Below are 18,239 nucleotides of genomic sequence, written 5' to 3'. Positions count from 1 at the left end.
ATCATTGAGTATAAACTAAATGCATATACACAACAGTACACCATTAATGCTTACCTAGTTTAGTCGGTCTCGATAACATCAAATGAACTTGAGGTAAACCTCTAATATCGTCAACGTTCTCTGCAATTTCACTAAAGTGAAGGAAAGCCTCGGCCAAATATTGATTAGACATGCCAAACATGTCTTTATCTTTGACATTAAACACTATGAGTCCATTTTTGCAATTTCTTTGCTCGGGTGTTAAAATACTATAATAAATAAACAAATTTATAAATATACAATTTTAATTTCAAAATTTTGATCAAATTGATATTGAATATATGTACATACATGGTGAACGTTTCATCGTAAAGAGGGAACAAATTTTTGTTGTGGGTTTGAGTTTTCGGTCTTATTGTACCGGCGAAAAGGTCTTCCGGCATTAGATGGATCCTTATGAAAGAATCGACGCTTCCTGAAACGCATAATGAACGTCAAAAAGTTGATCAATATATATATTCATATGAAATTATACTTATATAGCTAATCAAACGGTACCATTGGAATCCATAGGAAGTAAATTTCTAGCATTGATAACTTCAATTTTGACAGCAGAATCGCAAAACATGGCCCGAACGGCCAAAACACCGAATTGCGACTGTCCCAACTTCTTCTGCTCTTCCCATCGCTCAATGAAGTATTGATGAATCAATTCCGAAGTCTCAAAACCGTGAAGTTTCAATAAATATTCTATTCGTTGAAGAGTGTCGTTGCAACTCGATGCAGTGTTGTCTTTCTTGAATGAATTTATCATCAATTTAAGGCACTCGTGAAGATTGGAAAAAAATGAAGGCGGTCTTCTTTTCTGTAAAGATAAATCGCACATTAATACTATTGAATTAAATTGAAATTATTTGGTGATTTCATATAAAAGCCGATTCTCACTTCTAAATTGCTTTCGACTAATTTATATAATAAGTCACTAAGTTGATCCCAAATAACGTCCAATGTTCGGGTGAAATTGTCTTCGCTGAGATTTGCATGCAAAATTGAAAGACTATCCTCCAAGTACATCATCACGCGGTCCATGCTGGAACAATCTTGATGTAGAAGTTCAGCACCTTCCAATAAGAATCGAGAAATCGAAGGCATCATCTATAATAAATATTAAATATGAATACAATATTTTACAGTATTATCAATAATATCACATTCGATTGAATAATTACCTTCCTAACAACCATTTCAATTAATTCTAAGATTTTATTTGTAATTGTATCTAATGAGTTTGCAATGACGTTTTGTAACGTTTCCTTACATCTGTAATCAATTAATCATTAATATAAATACACATATGTTTTACAGGCAGGCTTACAGTGCAAATTGAAAATTGTAAAATTATACAGACCTATCAGCTTCCATGGGAGATCTTAAATCACTTAACCTACTAAGTATGTCAGTCATTCCCAATTCTTCAACGAATGAATTCAAATTTGACTTGACATAATCTATATTATTTATTGCAAGACACCATTCATTCGTGACTTGAAACTTGGTCTCATAAACAGTGGTCACCATACCAACTCCTTCGACTTTTTCAGACATTTTATCAGCATAATAAACACAACATGAACAAATATCCTAGAAAATCAATAATAAAATTACGTCAGAAAATTATCAAATTATATAATACTAGTTATTAACTCGAATTAGTTATGTATGTAATAAATCAAACTAACATCTATTATTTTGGCGACGAATGCATAAGAACCCTCAGCATCCGGCCAAGCTAGCTGATCCCAAAATACTTTAATTTGATAAAATATCGCTAAAGTATCAACTGCCGAGCTGCTGTATTTGACAGAAGTATCGACCGGAGTTAGTTGATCTAGAGCTACGGCTTTTTCTATACGTGTGTGAGCTTTGAATACGGCAATATCTAACCATTGTGCAACTCCGCCATGGAACCAATAATGGAACTTGGATATGGCCAGTGAAGACCAATCTGCTGGAAACAATCCTTGACCCAACCTAAAATGTTGTTATATGTAAATACATACAGATACAAATTCAATCATAAATAAATTCATAGATAACTTACGCTAAAAATCTTTGCAAAACTAAATACAACTCGAACAATGTCGTCCCCATTGCCAGTGGCTCTCCGTTGACCATCGGTACTCCTAATCTCGTACCTTCGCCGCTTTCATCAGCTAACATAACTTGGTTTTCATTATTGTTGTAACTGAGACGTTTCAAACTCTTACAGACATCGACTACTTCTGCTTCTATTATTTCAGATAACTTCTTCTCGAAGATCGTATATAAAGTTTTGGAATATGGGAAGCGAACAGTCCTATAGAAATGGATGCGTATTAATTGATAGTAAATACAAAACAGAATTCACATTTAAATATCAAACTCACTGTGCATAGCATTTGTCATAATACTCGACGGCACGTTGCAAATCCGATCTGACCATTTGGATGATTTTGATCAAGTTTTGCAGCCTTCCTTCTTCAGTCTCACTATTAGCTTCAATATTTTCCGTAATCTCCATGAACCACTCGGTAGCACCTTGATGTATAGCCTGCAGCATCACTTCTCGAACGTCATTCTTAACACCCTCACCTTGTTTTAACCATCCGTACAGTTTTTCAGGGAACAAATCAAAACCATCAGGAACTTTCATCTCAGACAACATACACAATAGTATCAAAACATCTTTTAAAATTTTAAGAACATTCTTATCGCCGGTCGTTTTCTTCCTTAGCTTTCTAATTATACTGTAACAAGACGGCAATATCTTCCTAACGCCGTCCCAGAATAAATTCACTTCGTCGTCACCCAATTGATTAGTTTCTAAAGGTTTCATAAGTTTGTTCAGTATGGTGTTGAACAAAGCAAAACTCAGAGGATGGTCTGCATGTATTGCACAGAAAACTGTCCACTGAGCCATATTATTCTCCTTAAGTCCGAGTCCACTTTGAGCACTGTGTTGGGATATTAATGCTTCAGCATGGACGCTATAGTTACCAGCCCACCAGTAAGGTGCCACCTAGAAAAAAATACAAATTTATTATTTACTGAACATCTCATGAACGATAAATACCATTTAGGCTCAAATTTTTAGAGTGTAAATACCTTTGAATGTTCCAGCTCATGCAAAAGTAAAATTCTCAGTAGATGTCGGTGCTCTTGTATGGCAACTTCTGAAATCTTTTCCGCTGTAAATACCAATCTTGCTTTGATTAAACCTTGTCGTTTTGCTTTTTTCGGCTTGTCTAGACTATACCACATCGTCATGCCTGTTGTTGGGATACTCTGAAATAAAACACATTCCTATTAGATGCTATTCTTCAACCAGCAGAATATACTAGTGGTTAGCATATAATGCTTTGAACAGAGTGGTCACGGGTTCAAATCCCACTGGTTTCTGCTAGCCAGACCTTGGATTTGTGACTCCAGATCGATCGTTTCCTAACAGAGTTTGCCAATTTATCTGATTTTCATTGAAATGGTCCCAACAAATTGGCAACCTTACCCATTTTCTCGCAAAATCTCGAGTTTTCAGCAATCTCGAATTTCGCGGAATTGTATAAAATGCTGCAAATTTACAAATTTGACCATACATGTCTATGTGGATGTTAATTTATATGTATTTTGCTGCATTGTTTAAAATGCTGAAAATTTTCAACTTTGTATATTACTAATAATATTTATATCAAATGTACAATGTTTCTGGACAGGAAGGCGCATTGGGATTACCTGTTAAGCCTTCCTGGTATCACTTAAAGATAAACTAAAAAAAAAACTATTCTTCAGATAAAAGAATATGTACTAGAATTCATCTAAGCACAAGTTAACTTCTACAGTCAAATTAAACCTACAACAACAAACAATGATACAATTATCTAAAACGAGGTATCATTTGTCATGTCGCATTTAAAGTGGCAACTTCAGTGAATCACACTTTTAAAAATAATCTTGACGCTTTTCTTTAGTTACGTACATATTAGTAGCCAAAAAATAACATGTTATATTCTTTACCTTTAGAGGTATATTAGCTTTTCCAATTAATTCATTATCGTGTTTGCCTGTTGATGCTGTCACGGCAATTTCTTTCATTAACTTTCTAAGCCCTTTCACGCCTTTGACGTCTAAAATCTTAGACATTTTTTCTTTCACTGATTCCGCTGGATCGAAATCCCTATTTTGAACAATACAGTCAGTTAATATTATATTTATTTTAAAATTGAATTATATATTGAAAATAATTCGTACCAAACTTCTATGCATAAAGTATCCTCAGCTGGATTATCAACAACGGGTCTGTAAAATATAATAAATAATTAAAAATATAATTAAAGATACATCGAACCAGAATGTTAATGGCATTTGTATTATAGTTTACACCTACATACATACATTACAGACTACGAGTACAGAATTTAATTTAGGATAATGTGTGTACATTTTTTCCTGATTATTTCACTGCCAAGAAACTTTGCCAAGAGCATTGGCTTTACAAAAAAATTAACTTTCTACTTCAAAATTCAACTGTTTGATGAAAAAAATGTCTCCCCGTACTATTATACATTTCCATGTTTTTCATTATGTAATATAATTATAAAAAATAATTGCACTACATTCAAACTGTATTAAAATTATCAACAACTATACTTATATACATACAAAACAAATAACTTACAATGAAAAATGTTCTTCCCACGAGGGATCGAGCGTTGCTGTCTTTACTGAAGTGTTGTACCGTTGAGTTTTATTCGACATAAGGTACATGGTGACGAATGGATCGCTCATTCCATTAGGATCTTTCGGCTGAAGATCTTTAGCTTCGATGATTTCCACGTTGAGCATAACATCCGGTGGTTCTTTAGCTTCGGCTTCGGCCAGCAGCTCATGATGTTTTTCATTAGGAATTTTAAAGGCATCCTGCACGTATCCCAAGAGGGGTAGCTGACCGATTTCCACACTGACATCACAGCCAACATTGTGAACTATCTCGTACAAGATCTCCTTGTACAGTTCGTCGATCTAAAACAGATAAATATAATAATACAAATTAACAGGAAATTTACACACTTTGAAACGTGGGAAAAAAAACACTGCATGCATTAATTTATCGATGATCTGCACAACGTCCGACGCATAAACAAGTGGTCCATAACTGTCAGTAGAAGTGGTTAAATTCCGACGATTGTTTAACTCACAGTCATGTATTCTATCAACAGTGTGGTCTGCCTCTGAAGAGCATCTTTTTTCAGACCTCTGAAATTGTTACGCCTGAGAGTGCCGTTCATTTTGAACGCATATCTCGCCTGCAACACTTGAATGTAAAACTTTTCCGGGGGAAAACTTTTTTCACCGGAAGTTCATCGCGATTGATGGAAAGGTGTGCTCAACCAGAAGGCGACTGCATAACTATAAAACGGGACAGGACCAGCGTGCGATTTGCTGCTGTTGCCAAAATCTATTTTAACCAGCACAACACTCAGGGGTGTTGCACGGAAAGCTCTCCTACATCCATTGCACCACCAACATGAATGGGCCAGCGGCTATTTGGAGACGATCGGGCTTTTCCGACAAATAAAAAAAAACAATCTAAAGTGCAACAGGAAAAATGCACACTGAAATGGCTTGCTTTATGCAATAAAAACACACCATAATTAACAAAACCGATTCACAATGACAGTGATAAGTGGGTGCATCCATGTTAACTAGATTATATCTTCGAAGTTCACTTTAAATACCACCAGATAGCGCAGCGCATACATTTGGTACATACAAAGTTTTCACATCAATGTAGTATAGAGCCATATGTTTATTTATTTATTTTACATACATATATATGTACATATGTGCCAGGAAGGCCTAACAGGTAAACCCCAATGCGTCTTCCTTGCCAATTACACAAGTCGCTGAATTACGAGACACTAAAAAACTCGAAATTAACGAGACATCTATGAATTTTCTACATATTATTTATTGTACATAAATCATGCTCAAATAGTGGTGACATAGTGGGTAGGATGGGTTTTTAGCCCATTTAATGGAGGAACCGTTTCAACAATGAAATCAGAAAAATTGGCAAACTCTGATAGGAAACGATCAACGTAGAGGCACAAATATCTAAGTTTGACCAGCAGCATTACGGATAATTCGGAATAAATTATTTTCAATCGAGGTCAACTCACGGGATCGAACCCGGCGACCTCTCGGCGCTAGGTAAAATCCCAACCACCAAGCCATGCTGCTGGCTATGTATGGCTGACATGTCCCGGATTATAGATCTGTGTCCCTGTATCCCAGTACACGAGTCAGTTGAACCGGTATTCTATTTATCTAAAAACTAAGAAAGAAAAGTGAGAATGAAAGATGAAACGACCGGACCGCAAGGATTCAAGAAAAAGTACGAATTTAGAGTCCCTGGTTATTATTTATTACTTAATGGTATATACAGAGCGGTGCGAAGGGAGCAACGGTCGCAGGCTCAAAAGCTGGGGGCGCAACAATCGTCGTTACAAATTTCAATTTTTAATGAAAATTTTAAATGGATGCGACAAAATCTCGAATTTTTAAGACAAATAATAAATACTAAGATATCTTTCCCCTTTTTGAATGAAAAAATTAAACATTTTGAAGTTCTTTTAATTTAAAAAAAATAGTATATACACTAAAAATAATAATTTTTCAGTTACCGCCGCATTAGAAACATATTTTAGTAATCTTAAAATAATCAAAAGTTGCTAAACATTTTCAATGATTCGATGGTTCAAGCTCAGGATTTCAATTTTACCATTTATCATTAAATTCCCAAATGTCCCGGTCGTCATCTCGACAATTATGGCAGCCCTAATGTTGTACCGTATTTTAGTGATTTTTCAATGATTTCCGGAAAGCCTTTGTTAAAAATCAGAAATTTTCATATATATGTTACTAATTGGATTTATAAATAAACCTTTGCTTTCCAAAAATGTATTTTTAAATAACTGATAATGAAATAATTTTGAAAAAAGATGATTACAAGTTTATATGTAGATATGTATGAATGTATGTATGCACGATTAAAAAAATAGTTTTTTTTTTAATACAATATGCATTGGAAGAATTTTCCGTTGGATATCTGTTGTTACGGATATTGAAAGACAACACTGTTCATATCTGCATATATATATCTATCTATCAAAATCACTGTACGTTTTATTATTAGTAATATAGATTATAGTAGTATATATGTACAATATGAAAGAACGATTAATTTAAAAATTGATCCAACACTTGTTTATCTAATAATTGTTTACCTTACGTCTAAAGGTAGTTGTTATTACATTCCAGATTGGTCGAGGTCAATAAAATATTAGTTTACACGTGTTCCGTTACTGAATGAACACAATAGTGTATTAATAAACACTATTATAATCAACGACAATAAGATATGTATGTATATAAAATGGTACAACTGCTGCAATGATTCAGCAATAGTCATACATATTCGAGAATTGAAAAGAATTTCGATTGATGCATACAGTCAATCAAATTCCAAGATCAAAACCAATGTGGGGCGGAGAATTTAAATATTTACTAAATACAAAATATATCGAGGTTTGTGTGGGTCTTTTTACCTTTAATGTAAAGACACCGAGAAGTACTCAGCACGTGGTTTTTTTAATTGAACAAAGCGCTGATATGCCAAGTATCGTCGCGTCCCCTCACAAGTCTCACCCCCTGGAGTGTTTTTATCCTTGTATTGTCATAGGTTTGACAGTGGTCGATAATGTAGCATATGCCAAAAAGAGCCGCCGTTATAATGGGTTTTCAAGGATTATCTCCAGGCTTAAGTGCTATCGGCTAACAATGGAGACCCCCGAATGGACTTAGTGGTCGGTAACGGCACCCAGCCGCTTCCCGCTAGAGTTCTCAGAACTGACAGCGCGAAATCGCGGGACTGCATATCTGGTACGTGACTATAACAATAGGTAAACAAACGTGTCGAGGAAGATGCACTGAGCGACCTGCCCTTTATAAGCAGGTACTTAGGCCATACCAAGACATTTTTGGACGGAGCACTGGCAGTGCGTGGATCTCCTTAATCACCCAATAAATGCTGTGAAGCGACTTTGGCCTTTTATTTGGATCCTCCACCCACCCCTATGCAACAATAATATTTGAAGAAATAATAAGATTGTACGAATAAATAATGACATGAATACTCCTCTCACCGCTAAAGTCCACGTGAAACACTTTTGAGTATGTTCTTAACATTGGAATGCCTATGAAAATATTGAACAAATTTTGCTATGAAACTATGTATGAAATTTTGAGTAGAAAATTGAAACGTCAATTGATTCATCATACTGCATGTCGATATCGTTGTTGATTGATTCATCTACTACGATATCGTTGTATACAATGACGCACATGATGCAGCGTTCAATGATGCAGCGCACACAACACAAATTTGTGCTCTACTAATACGAAGTTTTTGGTCATAATTTTACCGGTTTAAAATTCACCACACATCCAATTAACCCTTTTAAACGAAATCAAAAAATAGTGTGGCCAGAACACTATCCTAATAAACATGTTTCAATAGAAAATACTCAATATAATATAGTATTAACAGTGGGAAAAAATCACAAGTGAAACTACGTAATTTTGACTTTTGATTTGAACTGGACGACTACTTAGAGAGATTTGAAAGCTGAAAAGTACTACAAATGAAAGATAAAATACCCGACTCTAGATTCCAATATTCATTTTGAACAGAAAATTAACAGATTTTGAGAAATTGACCGAACAACACCAAGATATAGAAAAATCACGCGATTTAAAAAACACATATATCTCCGAATCTCGAGCCAATCAACACTTTTTATTACCAGATTCGTGTTCACTGGGCATAGATCTATAAGAAAAGTCATATCCCGTCTCTGAAACATTTTAAAAGTCGTCATTTGTCGAACAGTGTCATTAGAGGTCGGAATCTGAAGGGGCCGGAAACGTGCCGCCTATTGTTCCATTGTTGTAAATCCTTTGTAAAAAAGGTTCGGCAAACCTTTGACAATGCATTTACAATCTTTGAACAATAAACAGCCCCTTCAGATTCCGGGCTCTACTAATCATAATCAAGCTTAAAGCTCTGTTCATACCTATCCAGCACGAACCGGCAGCAGCAGGTATCCTGCAAGTACGGACAGTATTATTTGTTACATTCATATGGGCGAATTCATACTCCATTCGCGCATGCGCATTCACGCATTCATACGCGTCCATATACGATATACCAAAGAATACTGTCCGTTCTTGCAGGTTGCCTGCAACTGCCGGTTCGTGCTCGATAGGTAAGAACAGAGATTAACTAATATTAAAAAAAAACCATGTAGCTATAGATTATCTAAAATATGTATGACAGTATGAATACAATACACCGAATTAGTGGAAATGCTCTGAATACAATTTTTCAAACGACAATTGTGAATTCTCAGTCGATGAGCACACAGTCCGGTTTCCAAATGTGGTCATTGGCCATTTTAAAAACAAAGGGATTATTTATATAGGATGGCCTGCTAATGGGAGCGTTGAAAACATCACTAATTGAAACGGCATGTTTCGCCTTTTATCAGATTTATGTATATAGCGAACGCGTAATTTATACCTTCTTAAACATTCCACAGACCTCTGGATGAGGGCGGTTGATGGATGAAATGGATCAGTGAATGACGCAGACCGATAGCCACTTGTGAACATCATCATCATCATCTTCGTAATCACTACTCGAAAGCAGATGGGTACTATAGCATTGAGAACTACTCAAGTTTTTTTAACTTCGAGCTAGTTTACTATCAAGTGTTTGTGTGTTTGTGTTGCGGCCGTGACTTGTTTCGAAATAACTGTCCCAATATATTTCTGGATGTGAAAAGGGAAAACCAACACACAGCTGCTAACCTTCATATTAGTTTATATATAGATATATACATATATATAAATAATTTTATTAACATCTTTTACGATTTGAGGTAATAAAAAATGTTTCAGTTAAATTTATCATTTTGCATAACTCTCATAATCAAATAAAAAAGGTTATAAAACATTTTTACAATATCTGGTATGCATATTATTTAAATATAAATTACATATATTATTAGCATAAAAATAATCCTCTAGCATTTTTATTGGAAATAACTTTTGTACAACCAAAGATAGACAAACTGAATTATTAAAGCTGTGGGGACTCTACGACATGGTCAAGTTTGGGTCGCCATTCTATGAGTTGAGACCAATTGTTGGTGGCTACCACTTTACTTCCTTCCCGATCGTCATATTAAAGAGCGTGCATTAAATCACGCCGTCATTTCATTCCTTTCTCACCCATAAATCTAGAAGAAATCAATGCTTAAAATACTACATTCGGTAGTTCCATGCTAAATTAAATTAAATACAATTTAAATAAATAGCGTAAATCTTATACGAAAAATATTCTAAAGAAGCTATTTCAGATAAATTTACTTTTATAATTACATTTTTTCCTGTTAATATGCCTACATATATATACTGTTTACTTATTTTTAATATTCATGTTTACAAAAAATGAATTAAACTGAAAAAAAATACATCGTTTGTTCCGGTATCCCGGGAATCCCAGGAATGATCTCGAGCTCCATCTCGAGAATTGGCAGTCCGGGAAATCAGAAACCCTAGTATGTACATAAATAAAAGTACAAAAACCTAATTCATTATGATCAAAAAAGCATGCAATATATAATAATCTAATCGCATAATCTTATCATTTATAAATATTTTATGGTAGGCCATAAATTTATAAAAACCAACTAAAATTTATAAAATGGTAATTCACATATAAATTGATAACAACTACACTTAAAAAATACGTGCACTATTTTCAATCAAATGCCACAGTTAAACATTCAGCGCATCGCAATAGTTGACTGAATATATTGATCCGTAAAAATGTGATAGAACTAAAGAAAAGCATATTTATACGCACTTGTCACAAACCCACGTATTCGAAGAACATTATTTCCGGTGGAAACCACTTTTGACGCATTCTGACGATTATAGGACGCGTGGGGTAGTCGTCCACCCACCAACTGACTAATGGACGATTCGAAAAATCGCATAGTTAGACATAACTAGTGTGCAAAAATCAATATATTCATACCAAGGGCAGACTCTTGTTTACATTATATAATAGTGCCAAATTGGAATCGATTTCTTGTTACAATTGTACCTAATATTTTCAATATATGTACATATGTATTGGGTGTATGTACATATATATGAATGAGCGCTAAAGCGTGGTACTGGGAAACGCGTGACGTTCCACAGGGTTGCCCACTGGAAAATTATCAAAGCGGTAATAGAAGATACAATACAGCCATTGGCCATGCTTAAGTCGCTCGCCACATGGATTTTAAAGTCATCACAATAAGGTATTATTGCGTAGGGGTGGGTTGAGGAGCCAAGTGAAAAGCCAAAGTCGCTTCACAGCATTTATTGAATGATTCAGGAGGTCCACGTGCAACAAGCGCTCGTTTCAGAATCCCCTGATATGGCCTAAGTATCTCCTTATAAAGGACAAGTTGCTCACCACAGCTTCCGTGATCCGTTTATTTATCCATTGTCTAGACACGTACAGTTTTAAGTGTCTCGCACTCTCACGCTCTCGGGTTCTCGGGTTCAGCGGCCACTTACTCCCATTAGGCCAATTGGGGGTCTCCATTGTTAACCCCCGAATGCACTTAGACAGCGGATATTCTCTCTCGTGTTTCGTATTATGTACTGGAGCCGTTTATGGTATGTAATTTACGGAAATGTATCATTTTAATAAAAGTGTGTAACGCGACGTTCTCCCATCGTCCCATAGGGCAACACTCGCCCTTTATTTCGAGTGGCCACCCAGGGAAAAGCCTTATAGGCGCGCGCGCATGTAGAGCGCGCTCTCTCACCCGCGATCGTCCGTCGAAGAAAGATCTCTCCTGTGCACGTCTCCAGGGGGAGACGGGGCCCAGAGATCCACCATCAGTGCTGAGGAACCGCTTTGAGGTCGAGTGTAGCATCACTCCCTCCCCTGAGTTCCAGCACCACGTCCCCTGCATTCCTCACGCCGTTTCCGGAGAAACCTCAGCCGTGAGAGGACCCGACCAGAGGACCGCAGAACCTCTCCTCTCTACAGCCAGCCGGCAGCCGGGAAGGACCTCCCTATCCAGCATCTCCGCCGAGCGTCTTCAGAGACGCCCAGAGATCGCCATCTTGTGTCCACATGAGGCAGTACGGAGTTTGTCTCCTGCCTCCCCCTCCCGCTGCTGTGACCTGACCAGCGGTGCTTCAACGAGAAGACGACCGCAGAGCCAGCTCCCCAACCACGAGGAAGCTGTGATCAACGGAAACGATTTGCAGTCAGGAACCTCCCCGACTATATACATACATAACACTATCCCAAGGTTAGTCCACGTTTCCATAGAACCCGACCCTTGGAAGAACGACGTAAACGCCCTCTGCACTCCCACCACGAGATCAGATAAGCGCACGTAAATCCGTTCGTTACAAGTGGCCAATAACTATCGCTAGATCAGTGACTTAAGTGATTCCAGTGTGTAGGTTTTTTAACATGTTTCAAAGATCCATGTCAAAAATGTAGGGAAAACACTATTCATTAGCCATGCGATATTCTTTGGACACTTGAATTAACATACACACTTGACACTTGAATAACAATTAAGATTAACAACCAGCAGAATAGACTAGTGGAGAGCATATAATGCTTTGAACATAGTGGTCACGAGTTAAAATCCCACTGGTTTCTGCTGGCCAGACCTTGGATTTGTGACGCCAGGTCGATGGTTTCCTATCAGAGTTTGCCAATTTATCTGATTTTCATTGGAACGGTTCCAACAAATTGGCAATGTTACCCATTTTCTCGCAAAATCTCGAGTTTTCAGCAATCTCGAATTTATCAAATGCTGCAAATTTACAATTTTTTTCCATAGACGTCTCTATGGATATTAATTGATATGTATCTATGTACTTTGTATAATATTAATAATATTTGTATCAAATGTACAATGTTCCTGGCCAGGAAGGCGCATTGGGGTTGCCTGTTAGGCCTTCCTGGTATGAATTAAAGATAAAATAAAAAATAAAACATCGATTTACAATGAACATATGTATATTAACCAGCAACATAGTTCAGTGCTTAGCGTGTAGTGCTTTCAACTGAGGGGTATTATATGCGTGTCTGCATTTGCAGACGTGTCCTATGCAACATACAAATAAGAAGAGGTTTGTAAAAATGACAGCAATTGCAGACGTGTCTGCGAAAGTGTTAAACTCAAACAATACTTACATTCCATCCAACTGCTTCTTCATATAATTCAAGCTTTCCAAACTCCTCAGTCTCGGAATCCGGATCAATGAGCGTCTCATTGCCGCTGTCGGTGTCGGTGCAGCCGAATCTTGCCTCGATGGAAGCTCCGCCTTCCAAGACGTCGACATCTGAAGGTGTGGCAGCTTCTTCGGTGATAGTTTCACTTTTTACAATCTCCTCGTGAAGCGGAGCGAGAGGTGTCGATTCGGCTATGGCCGCTTTCACCGAGTGTTGACGCAGCAACGAACCAAACTTTTCGAAGAAACTGTCGTCGACTTCTTGTATTCTGAAATAATAAAACGAAAATTGGCAATATTAAACGGAATTTGCTTAAATATTCATTGAGTTTGAAGGGACTTTGTTTATTGCTAATTTACCTTTTAAAAATACTAGGTCGCTTTTTCTTTGCTAGTGACATGTATGTATTTTTTACAAGCTTTTAATTTTAAAATAATTAAAGAATGGTCTACTATGTACCACTGCCAAAATGTTACTGATAAAAATAATCATATAATCCAGGATACAAAAAAAACAAACAGTTTCATTTACGATGCTTTATTTTCGGTAATTTGATAAAACATGTACATACATGTGTGTTTAGATGAAGACAAATTGAATAATTTCTTATCGTTCAACATCTTTGTTTTATCGAACTTTTAGGTATATATTACTTTAATAACGAAAAACTTTGTAGAATTTGAATGTAAAAATTCTAATTAATGAAAACAATTTTTTTTTAATACAACACATTAATTAAAATAACAAAAAATAAAATTGTAAAATACAAGCAGGGGCCAAAATTAGGAAGATAAAGATTTTATTTTTACTATTTCTAGTCTTACTCACTTATAAATACAATATTTATAGTGAAAAATTAAAACAGAATTATTAGCCCCATACAATTTTTGAAAAATAATTTGGGAATATGTAGTATCTCTAAGAAAATATCTTTGATATGTTCCTGGCTATAAATATGCATAATTATAATAATTCTATTAAAAGACTAAAACGAAAAGATTAGATCTTATTTATCACAGTGATGAAAATGGCAACTTATTTTTAGTGAAATTAACAATAGGCAGAACTGAATGTCAACAAAGAGGTATTACATTTCCAATGATGGGCATCTTATTATTAAATAATTATAAAAAATATAAACACTATCCACTATGTACCTACAAATTAAATCTATTAACATTTTAAAATTCAAATTCTGATAATTTTGATCAAAAAATAAACACACACAGCAGTATGTTTTGCAATATTTTAAAATGGAAGACATGCCTTTGGTTATTTTAGTATAGAAACATATTACTTGAGCAATACGCTATACTGACTACGTTACTTTTATCATTATTTATCATTTGACCCTATTCACAAATTACCCAAACATACATATTTGATATAAATGTAATCATCGATGCCGTGAGAGCTGCCTTCCCGACCGATTCCAGATTCTTTGACACCACCGAAGGCAGCTTCCGTGGTTGAAATAAGCCCTTCGTTGACTCCGACCATTCCAAACTCTAGTTTCTTCGAGACTCTGAAGACTTGCGCAATATCGTTGCTGTAAACGTAAGCAGCGAGACCACTTCTGGTGCAATTCGCTATGTCCAAAGCCTCCTGCTCATCTTTGAATCTGATACAGACAACTACAGGTCCAAATATTTCTTTACCGTACACTGCCATGTCTTCGGTTATATTTGTAAGCACCGTCGGCTCGAAGAACTTATCGCCGTACTTTTCAGCAGTCTTTCCACCGACCATTACTTTGGCGCCTTTAGCGACGGCATCGTCGACGAGATTCTTTACAGTTCTCATTTGATTATCGTTGATCAGTGGTCCTATAGTTACATGTTCATCTTTTCCATTCCCGATTACAAGCGTTGTTTTCATGGTATCGCAGATCATACTGACAAACTCGTCAAATACTTCATCTTGTATCAAAAATCTATTAGCAGACACGCAAGTCTGTCCACAGTTGCGGAATTTGGAAACCATTGCTCCTTGAACAGCTTTATTTAAATCTGCGTTGTTAAATACAACAAACGGTGCATTTCCACCGAGCTCTAGTCCGATCCTTTTTACCCCATCAGCACACTGCTCATATAAAATTTTACCGACAGCAGTAGACCCAGTAAACGATACTCCTGCTATGAGCGGGCTTTGACATAGGAGTTTTCCAATTTCGGGGGCATTCTTTCTATCACTTGTTATTACGTTTATGACTCCTTTTGGTATGCCGGCATCTTGAGCCAACTGAGCCATGGCTAAAGCTGTGAGTGGAGTATCTTCAGCTGGTTTTATCACGCAGGTGCACCCGGCGGCTAGTGAAGCTCCAGCTTTCCTAGCAATCATAGCATGGGGAAAATTCCACGGTGTGATCAAGGCGACGGGGCCGATGGGTTGCCGAGTGAGAAAGATCTGTTTGCTCTGTTGCGGACTGGGGATAATTTCACCGTTGATTCGTCTCGCTTCTTCCGAGAACCACTCTATAAAGGAATTTCCGTATGTAACTTCGCCGAGTGATTCCTTGATTGGTTTTCCAGACTCTGACGTCATTATGGTCGCTATTTCATTTTGATTCTGTACTAATAAGTTGTACCATTTTCTTAGAAGAATAGATCGATCTTTCGCTGTGACGTCTTGCCAGGTTGTGAAAGCATCTGCAGCAGCTCGAATGGCTTTCTGTGTATCTTCGGCGTTCATATCCGGCACGGTTGCGACGACCGAGTTCTCGGCTGGATTCATCACTTGGAACGTACGGCCCGAAGCGGCTCCGACCCATTCTCCATTGATTAAAGCCATCTGTTTCAGCAAATGTAGGCCGCGAGAGGTTATGTCACGGGGGCGCATAGCAGCACGCACTGCCGAGGCACTCAACATCTTGAATAGGTAGAGGTACAGAGATAGAAACACGTGTGTTTCAACAGGAATGAGACTCCAGTGATAAAATTGTTCAATTAGGATCGGAAGCGATTCGACAAAAATCAGCTGTCAAGGCCGCAGAAAACTAAACGTCAGTCAGTGGTACGATTATTTCTCTCTCTGTTACTCGCATTGCGAGTGAGCGCACTAGAAAGAGACGAAATATAAAAATCGACTTAACAACAACCAATTGTCGCTACATATTTTGACACGCATTGGTACCACTATATCAATTTGAAATTAATATTGTTTCTATTAACATTTCAAAATGCAATTTTTGTCATATGCAGTGAAAGGCCCTTCTACTTTTTACCAAAATTCAATTACCTGAAACTTCAGAATTAGTAAAGTGACTATATTCTTCAAATTTAAAATCAGGACATTTTAAATACCTCAGCAGCATGATTTAAGGTCTGTTCGTACCTATCCAGCACGACCCGTATCGTGCATGTGTCCTGCAAGTGCGGATAGTATTCTTTGGTACATTATATGGACGTATTCATACTCCATTTGCGGATGCGCATTTACGCATTCATGCGCATGAGGTACGAACAGACCTTAAATCATGCTGCTGAGGTATTTAAAATGTCCTGATTTTAAATTTGAAGAATATAGTCACTTTACTAATTCTGAAGTTTCAGGTAATTGAATTTTGGTAAAAAGTAGAAGGGCCTTTCACTGCATATGACAAAAATTGCATTTTGAAATGTTAATAGAAACAATATTAATTTCAAATTGATATAGTGGTACCAATGCGTGTCAAAATATGTAGCGACAATTGGTTGTTGTTAAGGCGGTTTTTATATTTCGTCTCTTTCTAGTGCGCTCACTCGCAATGCGAGTAACAGATAGAGAAATAATCGTACCTTTATAGTCGCCGCCGTGGTATAAGTTTGAAAAATATTGTGGAATATTCTTATCTTTTTTTTTCCTTGCGTGGAAGAATAAAATAAACTATACTTCTTTTATTTATCTAATATATAATTTCGAAAGAGACTTTGTATGTAAGTATGTATATATGTAAGTATCTTTGGTTGGGAACTTCGTAAACATACAAAAGTTTCTATGACGACAATTCAATGGGTTGAATATTATATTTTTTTCGATTCAAATAAATTTAAATAAAAAAAACAAATGAATATTTACTATTAGATTCGCCATGTTTAAGCTGTTTATATTACAAATACTGAGCGAAGCCGGGTAAAGGTCTGTTCATACCTATCCAGCACGACCCGTATCCTGCAAGTGTCATGCAAGTGCGGATAGTATTCTTTGGTACATTCTATATGGACGCGCATGAATGCGTAAATGCGCATGCGCGAATGGAGTATGAATACGTCCATATAATGTACCAAAGAATACTATCCGCACTTGCATGACACCTGTCGGATACGGGTCGTGCTGGATAGGTATGAACAGACCTTAAATCATGCTGCTGAGGTATTTAAAATGTTCTGATTTTAAATTTGAAGAATATAGTCACTTTACTAATTCTGAAGTTTCAGGTAATTGAATTTTGGTAAAAAGTAGGAGGTCCTTTCGCTGTATATGACAAGAATTTCATTTTGAAATGTTAATAGAAACAATATTAATTTCAAATTGATATAGTGGTACCAATGCGTGTCAAAGTATGTAGCGACAATTGGTTGTTGTTAAGGCGGTTTTTATATTTCGTCTCTTTCTAGTGTGCTCACTCGCAATGCGAGTAACAGAGAGAGAAATATTATGATAGTGCTACGTATGGGTGAGTTCGGGATCCAAATAATTTGTCACTCGCTTGAAAATCTACCTTTTGAACACTTTTGTACAGAGCGAATAGCAAAGAACAGCCTCAGCCGTCGGTAAGGCTGATCCGGTGTGTTTATCGTTAGGACATACACAAATTTAAACAGAACTTCGCCTCAAATATTTCAAATATTACAATATT

The 18,239-nt window shown here is 36.6% G+C and overlaps 2 protein-coding genes across 4 annotated transcripts in view; both read right to left on the bottom strand.

The window, feature by feature from the left end:
- Positions 1–18,239, bottom strand: part of stac (C2 and C2B_Munc13-like domain-containing protein staccato) — a 43,912-nt gene that overhangs the window by 1,006 nt on the left and 24,667 nt on the right. For all 3 annotated transcript variants that reach the window (XM_077437790.1, XM_077437791.1, XM_077437792.1), the window contains 14 exons: positions 13,364–13,670; positions 4,691–5,034; positions 4,264–4,311; positions 4,030–4,189; positions 3,124–3,303; positions 2,406–3,037; positions 2,081–2,335; positions 1,719–2,010; positions 1,388–1,620; positions 1,209–1,299; positions 925–1,134; positions 538–844; positions 331–454; positions 55–248 (listed from right to left, as the gene is read on the bottom strand). In XM_077437790.1, coding sequence (XP_077293916.1) covers positions 55–248; positions 331–454; positions 538–844; positions 925–1,134; positions 1,209–1,299; positions 1,388–1,620; positions 1,719–2,010; positions 2,081–2,335; positions 2,406–3,037; positions 3,124–3,303; positions 4,030–4,189; positions 4,264–4,311; positions 4,691–5,034; positions 13,364–13,670 — 3,377 coding nt within the window. The remainder of the gene's footprint in view (positions 1–54; positions 249–330; positions 455–537; positions 845–924; positions 1,135–1,208; positions 1,300–1,387; positions 1,621–1,718; positions 2,011–2,080; positions 2,336–2,405; positions 3,038–3,123; positions 3,304–4,029; positions 4,190–4,263; positions 4,312–4,690; positions 5,035–13,363; positions 13,671–18,239) is intronic.
- Ssadh (succinic semialdehyde dehydrogenase) lies at positions 13,932–16,428 on the bottom strand. Its single transcript, XM_077437793.1, has one exon. It carries the CDS (start codon positions 16,268–16,270, stop codon positions 14,759–14,761), a length of 1,512 nt encoding a protein of 503 aa, XP_077293919.1. The 5' UTR covers positions 16,271–16,428; the 3' UTR covers positions 13,932–14,758.

This window comes from Arctopsyche grandis, chromosome 9 (genome assembly GCF_051622035.1).
Source record: "Arctopsyche grandis isolate Sample6627 chromosome 9, ASM5162203v2, whole genome shotgun sequence".
NCBI lineage: Eukaryota > Metazoa > Arthropoda > Insecta > Trichoptera > Hydropsychidae > Arctopsyche > Arctopsyche grandis.
The sequence above is the reverse complement of the archived record's forward strand: the minus strand, read 5'-3'. Positions and strand labels throughout refer to the sequence as shown.

Coding starts and splice junctions, on each gene's coding strand:
- Ssadh (XM_077437793.1), bottom strand. CDS start 16,270: ATGTTGAGTGCCTCGGCAGTGCGTGCTGCTATGCGCCCCCGTGACATA.